Source organism: Mesocricetus auratus, unplaced genomic scaffold (genome assembly GCF_017639785.1).
Source record: "Mesocricetus auratus isolate SY011 unplaced genomic scaffold, BCM_Maur_2.0 Super-Scaffold_100020, whole genome shotgun sequence".
NCBI classification, from domain to species: Eukaryota; Metazoa; Chordata; class Mammalia; order Rodentia; family Cricetidae; genus Mesocricetus; species Mesocricetus auratus.
Window position 1 is genome coordinate 40,099,648 of NW_024429201.1, and position 18,057 is coordinate 40,117,704.

The 18,057-nt window shown below is 36.7% G+C and overlaps 1 protein-coding gene across 5 annotated transcripts in view; it reads left to right on the plus strand.

The window, feature by feature from the left end:
• Window positions 1–14,601, plus strand: part of Slf1 (SMC5-SMC6 complex localization factor 1) — a 66,232-nt gene extending 51,631 nt beyond the window's left edge. For all 5 annotated transcript variants that reach the window (XM_013126517.3, XM_021223570.2, XM_040729086.1 and 2 more), the window contains 6 exons: window positions 3,163–3,308; window positions 4,234–4,397; window positions 5,090–5,223; window positions 7,109–7,201; window positions 7,589–7,771; window positions 10,154–14,601. In XM_013126517.3, the coding sequence (XP_012981971.3) occupies window positions 3,163–3,308; window positions 4,234–4,397; window positions 5,090–5,223; window positions 7,109–7,201; window positions 7,589–7,771; window positions 10,154–10,638 (1,205 nt within the window). In that variant the 3' untranslated portion in view covers window positions 10,639–14,601. The remainder of the gene's footprint in view (window positions 1–3,162; window positions 3,309–4,233; window positions 4,398–5,089; window positions 5,224–7,108; window positions 7,202–7,588; window positions 7,772–10,153) is intronic.
• The last annotated feature ends 3,456 nt before the right edge of the window (window positions 14,602–18,057 follow it).

Genomic DNA, 18,057 nt, shown 5'->3' on the forward strand with positions numbered 1-18,057 from the left:
AAAAAATAAAAGAAAGTAGCCTTGTTCCAGTAACACTGCTCATATTCCTTTGCTGATCTTTGAGTTTAACTAATTTCTTTTGGTTTTGATGAGGAGGAAAACGTATCGTTCTAACAGTGTCATGGTCATACAGATGGCCCTAGTTAAATTGGTGACTGTAGGAGCACAGACTTCTATCTGGGTCTTTTATTCCATTGATGTATGTATCATGTTTATTTATACTTTGTTTTATTGTTGAACTTTACCCCTTTTAATGTCCTATTAGTTGATCTCTTTCTTTGTTGTTCTAGTGTGTTATTTGTGGTGCTGTTTACAGAAATTTTCAGAAAATGAGTATCATTTAATAGTTGACATGGGAAATCAAAGCTCCCTTACTAGTTTATTTCTGTCAATTACTTTGAACATTAATGAATTTTTGTCTTCAACATTTGAAGTTTTGGATAGAAGACATTTAAGAAGTTTGGTGGGGTTTGTTGTTTTCCATAAACTAAATTTACCTCCTAGAAATAGTGGAGAGGGGGGTCCCTGAACTGGCCTTCCCCTGTAATCAGATTGGTGACTGCTCTAGTTGTCATCATAGAGCCTTCATCCAGTATATGATGGACATAGAGGCAGAGATCCACAACCAAGGGCCGAGCTCAGGGAGTCTGGTTGAAGAGGGGGTAGAGGGATTGTGTGAGCAGGGGGCCCCGTGTGGTGCTCACAATGGTGATGGGGAACTCTAGACAGACAGCTAGGGAGCCGACATGGGACCGACCCTAGGTCCTCTGTGTCTGGTGACAGTTGTGTATGTGGCTTGATCTTTTGTGCCACCCCTAGCAGTGGGACCAGAGTCTGTTCCTGATGAATGAGCTGGTTCTTTGGGACCTATTCCCTATGGTAGATGCCCAACCTTGATGCATGGGGTAGGAGCTTAGTCCTGCCTCAGCTTAGTTGATTTCCATGGGAGGCCTTACCCCATCTAACTGGGGAAAGAGCAAATGGGGGGCGTTGAGGGAGGGGGAAACTGTGATTGGTATGTAAAATAAATTTTAAAATGATGAACAATGTGTTTTATTTGTATGGGTGTTTGCCTATAGGTATCTCTATACATGACAACTGTGCCTCATGCCTTTAGAGGCCAGAAGAGGCTGTCAGAACCCATGGGACTGGATTAACAGATGACTGTGAAATCAAACCTGGGTTCTCTGGAAGAGTAGCCAATGTTCTTAACCACTGAGCCACCTCTCTAGACCCAAAGCAAGAAGAAAGTGCTTTTAAAATTCCTTAAATGCTCCATTCCTATATTACAGTGGACATGCTTATTATAGATTCCTCAGTAATGTGGAAATATTAAGCTACACAAAATAGGGATGTCCTATGATATTTTATTGAGGGAGAAATCACTTACAGAGAAGACAAGAAAGCCGAGAACCAAAGGTCCATATGCTGTCTCTCCAGGTCACAACCGAAACCCAAAGACAGAGAGTCTCCTCCCCTTAGCTCTTTTATCCCCCCCCTCCACCCATACATTCTGTGTACCTGTGAACACACCCAAGTGGGCATGGTCATCGCCACGGGTACGTAGATCTCTCCTTACACCTCAGTCCTTCATTAAACTGAGTTTTCCTGGGAACATTTTGTTCCCATGCTTTGGAAACTAATCTTTATTACATTATGTAATTGGGAACAATAAAGCTAAGTGCCAGTTTTATCCTTGTGTAATTTGAAAACTGAACACCCAGCCTCACATCTCATCTCAGGCCCCTCAGTGACCTCAACAGTAACGACAGGAAATTTTGTATCTGTTTTACTACATCACAAGACCTTGTAGAAATGGGCTTTTAACTTGAAGCTGTATGAACTAACTAAATTGATAGTATGATTTTTATAGAAATTATATCTGTTATATGCAATAATTGATTATCTCTAAGGATAATTGATGTTATTCCATGCTATTTGGAAATTCTGAGTAACATTTGATGTCTTTGATTACATTAAGTGAGATAGATTAATTATCCTATAAGACTTTCATAAAGAGGAAACTTTAAAAAATGGGGACTAGAGAGACAGCTCACCAGTTGGGAGTGCTGGCTGTTCTTCTGGAGGACCCAGATTAAATCCCCGCACCCACATGCAGCTTACAGCCTTCTGTGACTCTAGTCCAAGGGGATCTGATTCCCTCATGCAGGTAAAACATCATTCAGTGCTCATAAAATAAAAATAAATATTTATTTAAAAATTACCTCATTGTTGAGTGGGTACAAATTTTAATGAAATCTTCACGTTTGTTTTATTCTTTTCTCTTGTATGTGTCCTCTAGCTCTTGAGTGATACAGTCAGTCAGTGTTATGAGAGGAAACTTCTGTCAGCTCAAGACTGAATGTTATGAAGCAATTACATGGCACTCTTGATGCCCGCCTGTAATCCAGCACTTGAGAAGTGGAGGCAGGAGAATAAATAGCACAGGGTCATTCTCTGCTAGGTAGGGAGTTCAGAGGGGTACAGAAGACCCTGTCTTAAAATAAATAAGTAAAAGTAAACGTTGTTGGCCATGGCACATCTCTGCCCTCAGAGACAGAGGTACAGGGATTGTGAGTAAGTCCAGCCTGGGCTGTAAAATGAGACCTTGTGTCAAAAGTAAAGTCAATCAGTTCATTTTTTAATTAAGTGAATTAATTAAAACCAAGAACTAGTTTTCAAAAATGATCCAATTTGAGGTTGTTAATGTTATTGGAAACTCAAAGGTAAAGTCACATATATCGATATAATGATGCAATTATATAATGTAGTCTACATATATGGTTTTGTTGGTTTGGTTTGGGTTTTAGACAGGGCCTCACTATTTGCTAAGGCTATCCTAGAACTGTGTAGATTGGACTAATTGGTCCCCCTGTTTTTGCTTCCTCATTTCTGAGGTTAAAGGCATGAATTAGTATATCTGACTCTATGTGATTTTAAGTCTTAACTAAAGTGATAGTGTTTAAGAGTATATGTGTATGATATATTAGACATATACACACACACACACGAGCACATTTATTTTGAACCATCCATAGTGGTTCAAAATTATAATTAAATTTTACTGGCTTAGGAAATATTACTCCATTGAGTAGAACCCATTGCAAAAATATGGGGAAAATGTATAAGATGTGCAATAGCTGTATTCATTTGTTTTTGCAGACTTCTCTTCACAAGAACTAGAGGTCTTCATTTGTTCTTTTTCATCCTCCTGGCTTCAGATGTTTGTTGCCGAAGCAGTCTTTAAAAAGCTGTGCTTACAGGGCCCCACCAGTGCCTGCACGGAGCCTCTCTCTCTTCAGAAAATAGTAAGCACTGCCCTACCCAGGTTCTTGTCCTCCTAAGTGAGCTCATGAGTTCAGTTTCAGTTCTTAGAGATTTCTCAGAGACGGGCACAGCACAGCTCATAGAATAGGGTGGTGGGCTGGAGAGATGCTCAGTGTTCGCCCAGAGGACCCAAGTTTACCTTCTGACCTCAGGCACACATGCATGCACACCCCAAATACACATGCAAGTAAATAATAAAAATGTCCTTTCAGAAAGAGGTTAGTGAAGAGAAATTTGGGGGGAATAAGTAGAAAAAGTATTTCCTGAGATTTGCCATAATACGTAACACTTTGAAACTACATCCAAAATTATTTTTGACATTTAAAAATGAAAACTTGGAAAGATGGATGCTATATACATACATATATATTGCATTTGCTCCCATTCTCTCGTGTCTTGGCCATGTTAGACACTAAGGTCTAAAACTCTCTAAAAAGCTTCTTCAAAATACGCCAAGTCCTATTAGTTCATTAAAATGCTGGACAAATTGCTTTGCAACAGGATTTGTTCAAAGGATATTTTCACCTTATTCCATTTATTCTGAACTTATCCTTCTGTTGAAGAAAACCATTAACAAAATTGAAATAATACTTGTTGTCTATAAGTCGTAAGGTACAAAAATTAGTAAATCCTATGAGACTTAATCAAAAGAACTTTCCTAAATGAATATTAAGATTGAAATAGAAAATGTAGTTATTTTCTAAAGGTATCCTCCTCTGCAAGATATGGGCAAAATAATTACACAGAACTGGCATCTTTAATATTCAATCATGATCAGAGAAGATAATGTGGCAATGTAGTTGTGAAATAAAGAAAATAAAAGCAGACTTGTTAGTAAAGTGATCAGGTAATGCCTTTTACTGCTCTTTGTAGCTATGGTAATGATATAATCTTTTTTTGTAACAGATAGACTCCTATTTGCCCGTTTTGGGAGAAATGGACATACATGGGGTTAGAAAGATGAAGATGCCAAAAAAACTGGGCCAGCGACCTTGCCTAGAGTCTCAGAGAGCATTACTAATGCTGAATGGTGCAAAGCAAAAGCAAGTTGAAGGTTGGCCTGAATTTCCGTGAGTAACGCTGTTGCTACAGCTGTACTTTGTTTTAGAATAGGACATTTCTCTAAGCATTCTTGAACTTTAGGTTATCTGGGGTATTGTCTGCATTAAATTGATTGGAAGAAAACTCAATTTTATACCTATAAAATACATAGGATCGGCACTTTCTTTTACTGTAACGCAAAGATCATACTTCTCTCCTAATAAGTGCTTCCCAAAAGGAATGAAACTATTAATCAAGTCTCAGTTTCATACAAGTACTTTTCTGAAACATGAAATACTGTTTATTTTTGTAATAAATGAGATTTTAGATGTTCGGTCATGAGAGATACTATACTTACTTGCTTTCCTAAATGAGATACTTCTTGAATAGGGAATTCTGGAGGCCTGCATTCTTATTTAGCTTTCAGCATTATTTTATCTCCAAAACGTTATTTACTTGGTTTCTTCTTTGCCCAACGTTCTATACTCATTACCTTTTTAGTGAGCAGTTGGAGATATAGACTAATAAAGTGAAAATTAATGCATCAAAATTTGTTCCCATAATAGCTGACATGATTTGAAAATTGGAAAACAGTATGATGGAATGAGGAAATGGCTTAAGTTGAAAGAAAGATGTTTTAAAGGAGAAAAATACTATCTTATGTATGCTGGCATGCCTTACTGAAAAAAAACAAGCTTTCCTTGGTTTCCTTTCTTTTCAGAGAGTTGAACCGTTCTAAATGTTCCTCATCATTGAAAAAACTGAAAAAGAAATCAGAAGGAGAATTGTCATGTTCCAAGGAGAATTGCCCCACTCTGGTTACAAAGATGAATTTTCACAAAACTAATCTAAAAGGTATCCCAAGTATCTGAATTAACTAATGCTAAGACCTTTTCATGGTTGTAATCGGTATTTGCAAATCTCACACATTTGCCCTGATGAATATTTGAACTTAAATATTGGACTGGGTCCAGGAAATACCTTCATGGATAGTGTATTATTTTCTTGAACTCTTGTTTATACAAAGGAAGTGGTAATTTAGCCCCTGGTGTACTTCTCCCCTGCCTTTCTAGATGCTTATTGGTGTGTAGCGCACGTTGAGCTCATCCCAGACTTGCCCTCCTTACTTTTCTCTTCCACATCAGTGTGTGCTGCTTAGGATCACTGTCTTCTGATTTGAAAGTATAATTCATTCTTCAGCTCTTTTAAGTTATACACATTTCGTGAACAAAGAATGAGGAGTAGGCTATGTTATATCGCTGTGTTAAGCATATGGGCTCTTTTCTTCTAGGCACTGAGCCCAGACTGAAATGTGTTTGGTTTTTGGTTCTAACTGTACTGGAGCCTAAGTACCTAGTGAATGGAATCTCAAGAATAGTGTTGCACCTCTTTTACTCATATCTGATAACCTGAAGATATGTGTCTACAAGGCATCTCTACTTGGATAAACTAAGTTGCTAGATTTACAAATTGCTCTTATTTGCAAACTGTATCATATATATTAACTCCTGGGATACATTAACTCATGAAAACAGTGACAGCAAAACCTTTACAATTTCTTGGTGTGATAGAAGCTTATAACTTCCCTTTTAGCTCAAAATTATTAGGTAAGATATCTGATATTCATTTCAAAGATCAGTGTCTATTTTCTTTGCTTTATTGTTACAAAATTTAAAATGAATATGAATGACTTTAGGCTGAAAAGCAGTAGTTGGAACAGGTAGAAAATTGAGAAATACAGGAAAACTTGAAGAGACTTCCTATGCTTGTAGAAGAAATGCTCAGTAGAAGTTGCAGAGATAATCGAAAAAAACTGAACACTATAAAAATGTGCTACTCCTTTTTATAGCAGGAACAAATTATGTCCATGTTTCATTTTGTTTCCTATGCAGTCACTGACAAGTTTTTAACTATTTTTCTTAATGTCAAATTATGACTTACATTTTACTAGTCTTAGTTATGAGAGAGATTCTGAGTAGATATTCTTGACCAGCAGCTACTTACTGCATTCCTCCCAGCAAAAATTGTGCCATTCTATGTGCTAGTGTTGTTCAGCTCTTAAGTGGTACGCAAGGACTTTCCTCCCTCCTCCCACCCCGCCCGAATGTGTGTGTGTGTGTGTGTGTGTGTGTGTGTGTGTGTGTGGTGTTTATATTAAGATTCTCCCATTTCTCCCTCTGTGCTGCTGTAGCCAAGCCAGACAGCCTATTGAGAAGCAGCAAACCATCTGTTAATGGATTTGAAGTTCTGAATTATACTTGAATATGTGGAAGCACTCGTGCTTAGCCAGGAACATTCATTTGAATTAAGCTATAAATGCTGTATAAGAAAGAGCCATACATTTAGTGGGAGGTTCATGAATAAATTTAAGAGAGGGCAATTGCGCTTTAAAACTTTGATTGCTGCAAAACCAAGTATTTTTGGTGTTTGTGTCATTGGGGGTTTTTGTAGCAGGACTGGCGCTTTAAACCCTGAACTAGGGAGAGACAATGCCTGTGTTAGAGCGCTGTAGAATTTCATTGCTGAATTGCTGACAAGACAGAAGCTCTGGGTTCCTGGGGACCCCTGCCTTTTTTTTTTTTTTTTTTTTTAATTCAAGAGATGGTTAAACCAGTGGGAAGGAAAACTCGTAAATAATTGTCTGGCATAGGTCCAGATCTTCTAGTTCATGGCCCTTTGATTATTTTGTTTAGTTGATATCTTATCTTCTCTGGAATAATCTATTAATTTTTTATGGCAGGGGAAACAGCTCTGCATAGAGCTTGCATAAAAAACCAAGTGGAGAAATTGATTTTTCTTCTCTCTTTGCCAGGAATAGACATCAATGTTAAAGGTAAGTTCTCTGGGTCTTTGTGCTCTCATTCAGTGTCTTAAAATTCGTCATACAAGATAGTTTTATGTCACATTAAGAAAAATCATTTAAGTAAATTTACTGAAGAAATGTTAAAATACTATTAGCAGTCAAACCAAAATAATTCATTATGCAATACTTTAGTTATAATTTACTGGTCATATTCCAACATTAATATTTTGAGGTTGCTTTTTATTTATTTTCATTTTTAAATAGAAATATGATTGCACTGTGTTTATTTTCACCAAAGCTTTTTTTCATATATGAAGCTCCTACAGAGTAATACGATGGGAGTCATAGAACATCAATACTTTGCAACCAACAGTACTACTTCTGCTATTTTAAAACTTGCCTTTATTTGTAATTTAGACAATGCTGGCTGGACGCCTTTGCATGAAGCCTGTAACTATGGCAACACAGTGTGTGTCCAGGAAATTTTGCAACGTTGTCCAGAGGTAGATCTGCTCACTCAAGTGGACGGGGTGACTCCTTTGCATGATGCACTGTCAAACGGACATGTAGAAATTGGCAAGCTGCTACTACAGCATGGGGGTGAGTGTGTTTGTGCTAAGTGGGTTTTGTAAATTATCTAGGCTTTGATGAATCCCTCGGAGGCAGATAGCACTTGATATTTAAAATCCGTAAAGAAAAATACTTTTATATTAGTGAAAAAGTAAACAACAAGTCTCCTAAAATACAGCCACCCTGTATTAGCTGTTGTAAGAATCACTTTATAGTATAGATGTACTGTTAAAACCTATTGAGGTTCATATGTGATAATATGTTTTTTTCAGTTGAACATGTTAGCATTAAGTATTCCTTTTGCTAACATAATGATGCCTTTGTGAACCAATCATTAGAGCTTTGGTCTCAGTGCTTCTGGCAACTCCTTTGGGTTTCACTCTCGTTTTATTACATGTATATGTATAACTCTAAGCCAACGCTATCTTTATAAGGCTTTCCTTTATAGAGTATGGAAAAGATAGCCAGGATCTTTTCTCATATATATTTACAGTCAACTAAGTTGGAGTCAGATTTTCAGACGGTGTGAAGTGTAATGCAGGGATTTTGTGAAGAGGCTATGCTAAGCTTCATATCCATCTCCTGCTTCTCCAGGTTCTGTCCTTTTACCTTCAGCTACTCCTGTTTTAGCAATATTTCTGCATATGAACTACTGTAAACTTTGCTTCAAAACATTCAACCTAATTTGTGTTTTAAAAAGAAAACCGATGGCTAGCATGTAATAAGAAAAACACAAGCCTTTGTGTAAATCTATTGGTTTTATTGTGCTAATTTTAACTTAGAATTTGATGTGTTTATATTGTAAATAAGCCACTTAATGTATAAAAGCAAAATGCATATTCTTTATGCAGCTTTGTATTTGTTTTGGTTTTTGGTTTCTGATGTTTTGGGGGGGTGTTGCTACATGCATCTAAGAAAGGATGAATTGCATGATAGCTTGAGAGACTTTGTTATTTATAGTGTTCTCCTGCCCCCTAAAGGCCTAAGTGTGTCTGATTTACCAACATTATTTCATAATTGATTTGTTTTTCTTTTTCTTCCTTCTTTTTTTAAATACTATTCGTTTTCTAAACATAATGCTTTCCCTATGAAGTATTCTGTTTTTCTGCTCAAAATTTAATCTGATATTCTAACAAATATTTGTTTCTGTAATAAATGATGCAAATATATGAGGGTATTATTGTGTGACATCCAGCTTACTAATATAGTTTAGTGTTAGGTCAACCAATGTGAATTTTTCTAGCAAACAGTAGTAAGTAGGTGGTTCTCTGACTTAGGAGAGAAAAATCTGCTTGTACTTGGGTTTGTCAAGGTCCATTGGCTAAAGTACTTGGTTGACTGGTTGTTTTGTTTTGTTATGCTTTTACTTACCCAGTCAGAGTCTGGGTTTGAATCTGTCACATAAGATTTGACATTATCACTATGCTAAGCTATAATACAATCTATTAATTTCAAGACTTTCAGTCTTGACAGCAATGATTTCAAGAGTATACATTGCTAAAAATTTGTTTGCTTCAGGTATTCATAATTTTTCCTAACAGGAATAAGTTAGAATATTTTAATTTTGCCTGGAGATGTTAATGCAAAGACAGACAATACAATTTTCATCCTGAATTCTTTTCTCTACAAACTATGCCTGAGTCATGTAAGCCATTATATGTGTGGTCCATGTCACAATGATAGGAATTTCCAGTTGGTCTCCTCCTGTTCCTGCATACCCAGGTAACGTGTGTGAGTGAGTGCATAAGGCTCACACGCTTGTGACTGACAAGTAGGGAACGCTTCCTGCTGAACCCTGTGTCCTTGTTTTGCACTTCTTACATCCTTAGTACTTACAGAGTAAACTTGGACCCTGAGCATTGGGTACTAACTATCCATGGTTTGGTTTTGGTTTTGGTATATCAACTATTGGGTATGACTTAGAAAAATTAAAACTAAGGTTTCTGCAAATCCTTTACCTTTATAGACAGTAAACATTAGCAAAAATAAAATGAGAACTAGACTGTATCTGCTGCATAGGGTCTTCACAGTTTTCACCATTACCAGGTCGTTTATCAGTAATGGAAAGGAGGCATTTTTCTTCCTTTTTCTGAACTTAAGATAAGGCATTTTATACTGAAATTCTTGTTCTTAAGGTAGCCACAGCTATTTCATTTATCATCTGTAGTACTTCTATAGAATGTGAACTTCTAAGCAGACTTCGTTATACAGTTGACAAGAATTTTAAGTCTGTAAATACACCTTTATTAGTCCATACAGTCTATTACAATCTGTGTGGCAGCTAATTGGTAGTAAATATGGTACTGTAAAATAGAGCCCTGTAAACTTTGGGGGGAAAGGAAAGAAAACAGTTGTTAAACTGCCAAAATAAAAATGTTTTACTACTAACATTTTACATTTTCTTTTTCATAGGCCCAGTGCTTTTACAACAGAGGAACTCTAAGGGGGAGTTACCCTTGGATTATGTCCTGTCACCTAAAGACAAGGAAGAACTCTTTGCCATTACCAATATAGACGACACAGTGGAAAACTTTCATGCTCAGACACAGAAACATTTGTATCACCAACAGCTTGAATTTGGTTCATTCTTACTTAGTAGGATGTTGCTTGGTTTTTGTTCAACATTTGGTTTATCTTCAGAACTCATCCTAGCTTTCAAAGGGCTGGCTCATCTAAGTGAGCTGCTTATAGCGTGTACTAGTGACGACACAGAGCCCACCAGTGCACATACTGACTGGTTACTGGACCTGTATGCTAGGAACATAAAGACGTTAAGGAAGCTCCCAAACGTTCTTAAGGACCTGCCTGAGAACCTTAATGTGTGTCCTGGAGTGCATACTGAGGCCTTGTTGGTGACATTGGAAATGATGTGTCAGTCAGTCACAGAGGTGTCATGATGCCGGAAAGTGAGAGTCAGATCCTAAACATGCAGCCATAGCTTGTGGACAAATATTAATTGGATGTATTCACTAACAGACTTACAGCAGATTTTCATAGCACTTACACATCTGCAGAATGAGAATACGGGCTCCCTTTCCAGTGTTTAGAATTTAACTCAGAAATATAGAATGATAAAATGAAGTAGTTTTGTTGGGTGTAAAATGTTTTTATTGGTCTTTTAAAAATCTTTGTTCTGAAAATATTTATTTATATTGTTTATGTAGAAAACTAAATATTTTTTCATATCAAAAATTTTCCTCTAAGTTCTATAGGTTTTAAAATCATGGTAAGGATATTCATTAAAATATTTATCTATATGCTTGTAAAACTTGTTTCTTCTTTATAAGCTAGTGTCTAAGATGCATTTGCTTTTCTGTGTTTCTAAAATAAACCTTTCTGGAATTTTAAATTATACTTAATAAACTTTGGTTTTTAAATGCTCCAATATATACAATTTAACAATTCAGTTCTTTGATCTGTTTTAGTTTAGCAGTACATTCATGAAGTATGTTTCTATACTCTTAACCAATCTTCTATAAGCTAAAAACATTTTACCACATAACAAGTTTTATTAAATATTATAATCAAATTACAATTAAGACCGCAGGGGAGGGTGGGGGAAAAAAGAAATTACAATTAAATTGACAGTAGTCTGAGGTTATCTGAAATTTTATTATGCAATATGAATTTGCAGATTAGTGTCTCCATTTTTTTCCTAATAATTTATAACTTAAAGGGCAGAGTGTGACTATTAACTACTTATGAAATTGGTGGGGAGAAGTTACTTTGTTTTACAGATGGGAAAAAGAAATTACAACTTAAATCTAGATGTTATATAATTGCTGATCCAATGGCAGTTAGGGTCTTAAAGAAGCATTTGAGCTTTGTTTCAAAATAGATCTTTCAGAAACAGACAGATAGGTACTCTAATAAAAATCAAACTTCTGTAAGATTTCAAACAAATTTATACGTACTGTAAGAAATAGCATAAAAATGTGTTTTTGTTATTAATCCCGCCAAAATATCAGCAAACATGAGTAGTCACTGGGGAGGCTGAGTTGGAGAATGACTGAGTTTGTAGCCATACTAAACAGAGGCAAGGGGGAAGACGAGAAAGGAGCTAGGAGGAGTCATTTAATCTTATTATGAAGGCACCTGGGGTAACATTGCTTCATAAACTAACACAGACTTGGGCATAGGCTTTGACTCGAGCACAATCAGGTAGATCTTTAGCTAATTTGTTAAAACTAAATTACAAGGACTTTTTTTTTCTGTTTTGTGGTTTATTTTGTTTTGTTTGGTTTTGGTTTTCAAGACGGGCTATCTCTGTACAGTCCTGGCTGTTCTGGAACTCGCTTTGTAGACCAAACTGGCCCTGCCTCTGCCTCCCAAGTGCTGGCATTGAAGGTGTGTGCTACCACTGCCTGGCCTGTTTTGGTTTTCTTTTATGTCAAATGGAAATAATGTCAGGTATCCTTGTCCTGAAAGAATTAAGCTAAACTCTCACTTTATATGATGCTTCATAAACTTTGTGTCTACTATTTCATTTGCTAATAATGAGATGCTAAAGCAAAAAAAAAAAAAAAGATGCTAATTGCTTAAGTTAACAGTACTTCTATAATTAAAAAAATATAAACAGTATCATGAGTTAGGGTTTTGTCTGCTAGGTAGTTTCCTAAGTTAGATATTCATTAAACAATATTTTTTGATAGAACTATCCAAGCCATAATGCCATGTCCTGAAATACACTCCGGTGCTCCAAGATGTCTTTCTTCTGTAGGAAGGCGTTGTTTCACAGGTACAGGCTACTGTGTTCCATGCCGAGTTACTACACTTTGGCATTGTAGCATTGTTTTTATTATTTCTTGTATTTATATTTTAGAAAACATCATTGTTGTCTTAAATCTATCTTAGAGGTCAAAGAGGAAGAAGTTCTAAACACTTAAAATTCCTGAGTCTTAACTGTCCATTGGAGACTTTTCAAAGCCGTGGCTTGAAATAAAGCTGAGTAATGGCATTCTGTCCCATGTTCTCCCCGATCAGATGTCACAGCTCCATGGCTTGTTGAAGAGGGGAAAAACAAAACAAAAAAATCAAATCAAAGCCCCTTCCACAACATGAGGAAACATTAGAGGGGGCTTCTGAGATGAGTCAGCTTTCCTCAGTGCATTTTAATGCGGTTCTTGGAAGGGCCTTTTGAATTTCCTATGGTCTTAATCTTGGTTCCACTGTAGAGAATAAAGTGTTCTGTAGACATAGTTTCCTACAAATTGACCAGGAAAAAAGTCGCTGCTTCTGGTATAAAGCACTGGGAAATGAATTATTGTTTTGAATGCAACCTTTTTGAAAAGCTAAGAAAATTCAAAGTGGCATACTCCCAGGAGCTGGTGACAATAGAAGAAACCCTGACCAACTGGGAAGGTAAACCAGAGTTAATGCTGCTCATTTCCATGTGTTTTCTTCAGTGCTGTTGAGAGGAAATTGGTTTGGTATGTTTCTGGAGGCTTTAGTAAGTGTGCCCTACTTTTTAAATTGAAATACTGAGTCTGATAGTGTAATCATTTGTAAGTATTACTTTGGTAATTTAATTTTAGAATAAATAGGCAGTGGGTGGGCTTTAGAAGTCTTACTGCTCATTCTGAGACAAATGCAAATGTGTTAATGCTAGAATGTTCATAAATATCAGAAGAGTGTGGTTGCTTTTCTCTATGCTGTTTTAGCAAAGCGAATAGATTTACATGGAAAGAAACTACTGATGGGCCCTGCAGCCCTCCTGCCTCTGATGAACTTGGTAAGAGCTGTTGCATCTTCCTTGACTGGTAGGAGTCACTTATACCTCCAGCATTTGTTAGGTGGCCTTCCTTGCCAGTCACTCGTTCCTCCTGGCAGCTTCCATGCCAGTTGCAGCTCCTGCTGAGGTAGACCTCACAAAACTCAGAATGATTGGAAAGCACTCATCCATGTTAGAACTGAACAAAGACTCTTTAACTAGTGCATGGAAATCAGATTATGTTACCAGAAGATCCAACTTGTAGGTTAAAACGAATTGCAGTAAGGAAATATACTTTGCTAATTTCTAAACCTGTATCAGAAAGTACCAGGCACTATATTGATCAGAAAAAGTTAAGTTGGTTCTGAGCATACTTTCTTCAGTGCACTGAGTATGCTACTGAAGGAAAACTTCCAGAGGAGTGTTTCATAGGACTTTTTAATACCAATAATCATTAGACAGATTATACTTATAGTAAATCCTGGTCTTGCAGAACATATCAAGATAAATGTTTAACTCCTGACCCAAGTTTATGAGAACACAAGCCACATCAACTATTATTTTATAGTTTATGTGAACTGTTAGAAAGAAAATTCTGTGAAATTATTTGAATAAAATCTTAGGGATTTACAAATATAAGTGATTGTTTTTCTCAGATTATGGTCTGTTTGGGATTTTTAATGTTATATGCTGTTTAAGATATGGTATATTTGAGCACATTGTAGCTTCTCTTAGTTCATGCATAATACAGTTAAAGTTATATCAGCCTATTTTTAAAGGTTCAAACTACAACACTTAGTCCTAGATATGAATGACCTTTGAAAAATAATAATGTTTTGCTCTTAAAGACATAGCTGTATTTGCATCTCTTTAAAGTAAACACTGTGAGCTCTTTTCTGTGTTTATACTGCTGACTTACTAATAAAAGCCAACTGTGTTGTCAGAGGGACGATTGATCAGTTATTGAGTAATCATTGCATAGCATGGAAGTATTAGACTGTGTGGCCTCTAACAAGAAAGGCCCATTATTTGAGCATCTATGCATTCTTCTGCCCACTTATAATTGAATCACTTTCTCCTTGGTAAACATGATCACCTTTCTTCTCATGTTATCAGATTACATCAAATAAACATTGATAATGTCACATCAGCAGTGGTGTATGTCTGGATGCTTGGTGAATGGAGAGTTTATAATGTGTGTTTACTTGTGTGTGTGCGGGGGAGGGGAGGAGGGTAATGTGTTAGGTATCCAGCTTTACCTCAAATATTTCTGGTTTGCATTGTTTCTCTTTTACAGCAGCCATGAAATTGAGCATTAAGTAGACTTTGATAAAATTAAGATGTGCATTTTAAAAATGTTTACAAGTTGCAAAAATGAAACCTGAGCAAGGGGATGGAGGGAATGGTTAGGGAATACCTGGTTTAAAGTAGTCAAGAAAGGAAATATTTCTAAATATTGAATGTACTGATTGAAGTTACTAACTACACTCAGTTATACAGAAGGCATATAGACAGATCTGAATCATGGATATGCTATGTCCTAAGCATTTTTGTGCAATTTTAATAAGATAAATGACTAAGTTGTTATAAAGTGCACTTATCTTGAAATTCAGTAGCATTAACAACAGTCTGTTCTAGCTAGTGGTATTCAGTCCTTTCCTCAAGGTTAGGTAAATCTCATTCTCTTAACTGCAAAGACACGTACAAAAATGCAGTAGTAGTGAAACTTAGAAATAATTGTCTCATTTTCTCATCACTACAGTTCTTTTTGTTTGTTTGTTTGTTTGTTTTTGAGTCAGGGTTTCTCTGTGGCTTTGGAAGCTGTCATGGAACTAGCTCTTGTAGACCAGGCTGGTCTCGAACTCACAGAGATACTCCTGCCTCTGCCTCCCGAGTGCTGGGACTAAAGGCTTGCACCACCACCGCCTGGCTCATCACTACCTTCTTATAAATTCCCTTCCAGGTACCATAAGTTCTTACTGAGACGTACCACTGGAAGAAATGAACTTTAAAGGGAGGTCAAAATCCATTTACTAAAACTTCTAAATGCCTTTTCTTCTGGGCTGACTTTTAACTTTGTGATGAGAAATAGCAGATATTTAAATGTCATTAGAGACTTTTCTCTAAATTTCATGAGGAAAATATTCTAAGTAAGTAGATACATTGTTGTTGGTAGTTGTATTCATGTGTCAAATATTTAAATACTTTCATTTATCTAATTTTTCCGTAAAATAGTTTGTTTGCTTACAGTACCAGTAACCTACTTATTTCAAAGTGATTCTCCTAATTGAGTCTTGTCTTTTTTTTTACATGTATTTACTTTGTATGTATTTGAGAATGTGTTAGTGGGCCTGAATGCTGTGGCAGGCAGGTGGTGTTAGAGGACAACCCTTGGGAGTCAGTTATCTCTTTGAATACATGGATCTTGGGGACTGAACTCAGGGCATCAGGTTTGGCAACAATGTTTCTACCCACAGAGCCATCTTGCTGGCCCAAGAATTGATTTTGAAATGCTTTTAAAGTAGCTAATTTTAAATTTGCATGTCCTCCATTTTTAAAAAGTACCTTGAGCTTTAAAATTTGCCATTTTTCTTCAAAGTAGGCTGCAATTGCTATCATCTGATGAAGATCTTACATAGCTCAGTTGTCCTTCATGTTTCTTTGAGAGTGAGTCTGACAGCTTGCCCCATGGTACCTTTTTTGCTTAGACCAGAGCCCCACTAATGTTATTTGAAGATAGCTCATTGCTCTTTAGTGATAGCCTTAGCTTGCTAAATACCCAATTTTGGGAGTGGTAGTTATAACATATAACACATTCTTTATTTTATAGTTTTGTAAATGTTGATGGAACCAGTTAGTTACGTGCTTTCTAGAGAGTCTTTTCATATTTAGCACAGAAAAGAGGGAGTTGTGAGACTGAGTGGTAACTGGTCTGTGAAATGGAAACCCCACCATGTAACTTACTACGGCAGGAAGGCAGATAGACCTAGCTGTCTACTGAAGGGCTCTAAGGTGGCCTCGCCATTGTTCGCTCGGCCACACTGTCACAGGCACCTGCAGGATGAATGCCAGGAGTGAAGTGTAATGCATTAGTTTATCTCCAAATGGCACAGCTGTTTGTTTTAAAAAGTAACAGAGGCAACTATAACAGCCAAAAATTATTGATAAATCTGTTTTGGTGGTAGGGTTTCTTGGCTGACAAAAGTATTCTTGAATTAGCATCATAGTGCATAGTAATGAATGGTACATACCTGATTATGAATTGGTATGCCTGGCCCTTGGTTATGTGAATAAATGCAAAATGATTTGTGCATACTCCTATCCCCACCAAAACATAGGACAAAAAAAGTACTGGTGATTGTTTTTTCCGATTATTTTAAATTTTTTCAGTACAAGGATTGAACCTCAAGCCTGACATTTATGAGGCAGGCAGTCTACCATTAGAACAGTAGTCTCAACCTCTAAGTAACCCACCCCCACTTTGAAATATGGAAATTTTAAATACCAAGGAACATCAAACAAATGAAATTTGGGTGGGAGGTTGGGGGTGCTTCTTCAAATGGGTTCAGTCATTTGACCTTCCTGGGTAGGTTCTGTGTGCTTCACAATTCTAGGACAAGTGTGATAAGTATATGAGTCTGTAAATTTGGTTAGAAATTGGGACTACCTACTCACCTATACACAAGAGTAATGACAAAATCACAATCATGTACCTTTGTGTAACAGGAAATAGAAAGTTGTATTTTTCAAAATTTATCTAAGACAGGCTACTTTTTTTGGTTTACAGTTGTTGGAATCACTACTGTATAAAGAAGAATATTTTATGGGTGAATTTAGTTATGGATTCCATTTCTCTGGTAGATGTAAAAAGGGATCTTAAGAAAAACATTGGCATTTCCTTCCCCTTGGCTCACTTCTATGTTCCAGCTGTCTTTGTGAAAGCTAATACTTGACTGTTGTCTCAGGTGCTTCCTATAATGCAGAACACAATTTAAAATGCTTGGGACCACGAGTGCTGTTTTCTGTACAAGTTTAGCATTTCTTCCAAATCTGTCACTACTTGAACCCAGGCAAAATAAAATAGTTTAACTTGATTGAAGCCAGTTGGAAGCTAGCCTTTGACCCCAAGATTGAGCCAATATTATCTTTCCTCTTTAGTAGTCACAGCCCCCTTCAGCCAGAGCTCAGGGCTTCCTCAAAGCAGTCTTCCTGAGAAATAAGGTGGTTTTCCACTGGCTCAATTTGGTCTTTCCTTTTCTCTTTAAAGAAACATTGAAAAATATAGAGAGGGAAGGCCTTTGTTGTAGTTATTTTGATACATAATGATAACACATTGACATAGGTATTCAACTAAAACTCTGCCCAAAGCAGTAACTCCGTTGATGCGAGCAGAACATGCAGGACCATTTTGTTGCCTTTTATAAATTAGTTCTGGAACTGGAGACTCAGCAGTTAAAGCACCTCCTGTTCTTGAAGATGACCTAAATTGGTTCTCAGCAGCTCATCATCTGAAACTGCAGTTCCAGGGGATACAGTGCCCTCTTTTGGCCTCTGTGGGCATTGAATGCACAGTGCACCTTGCATACATGCAGACTAACACTTGTAC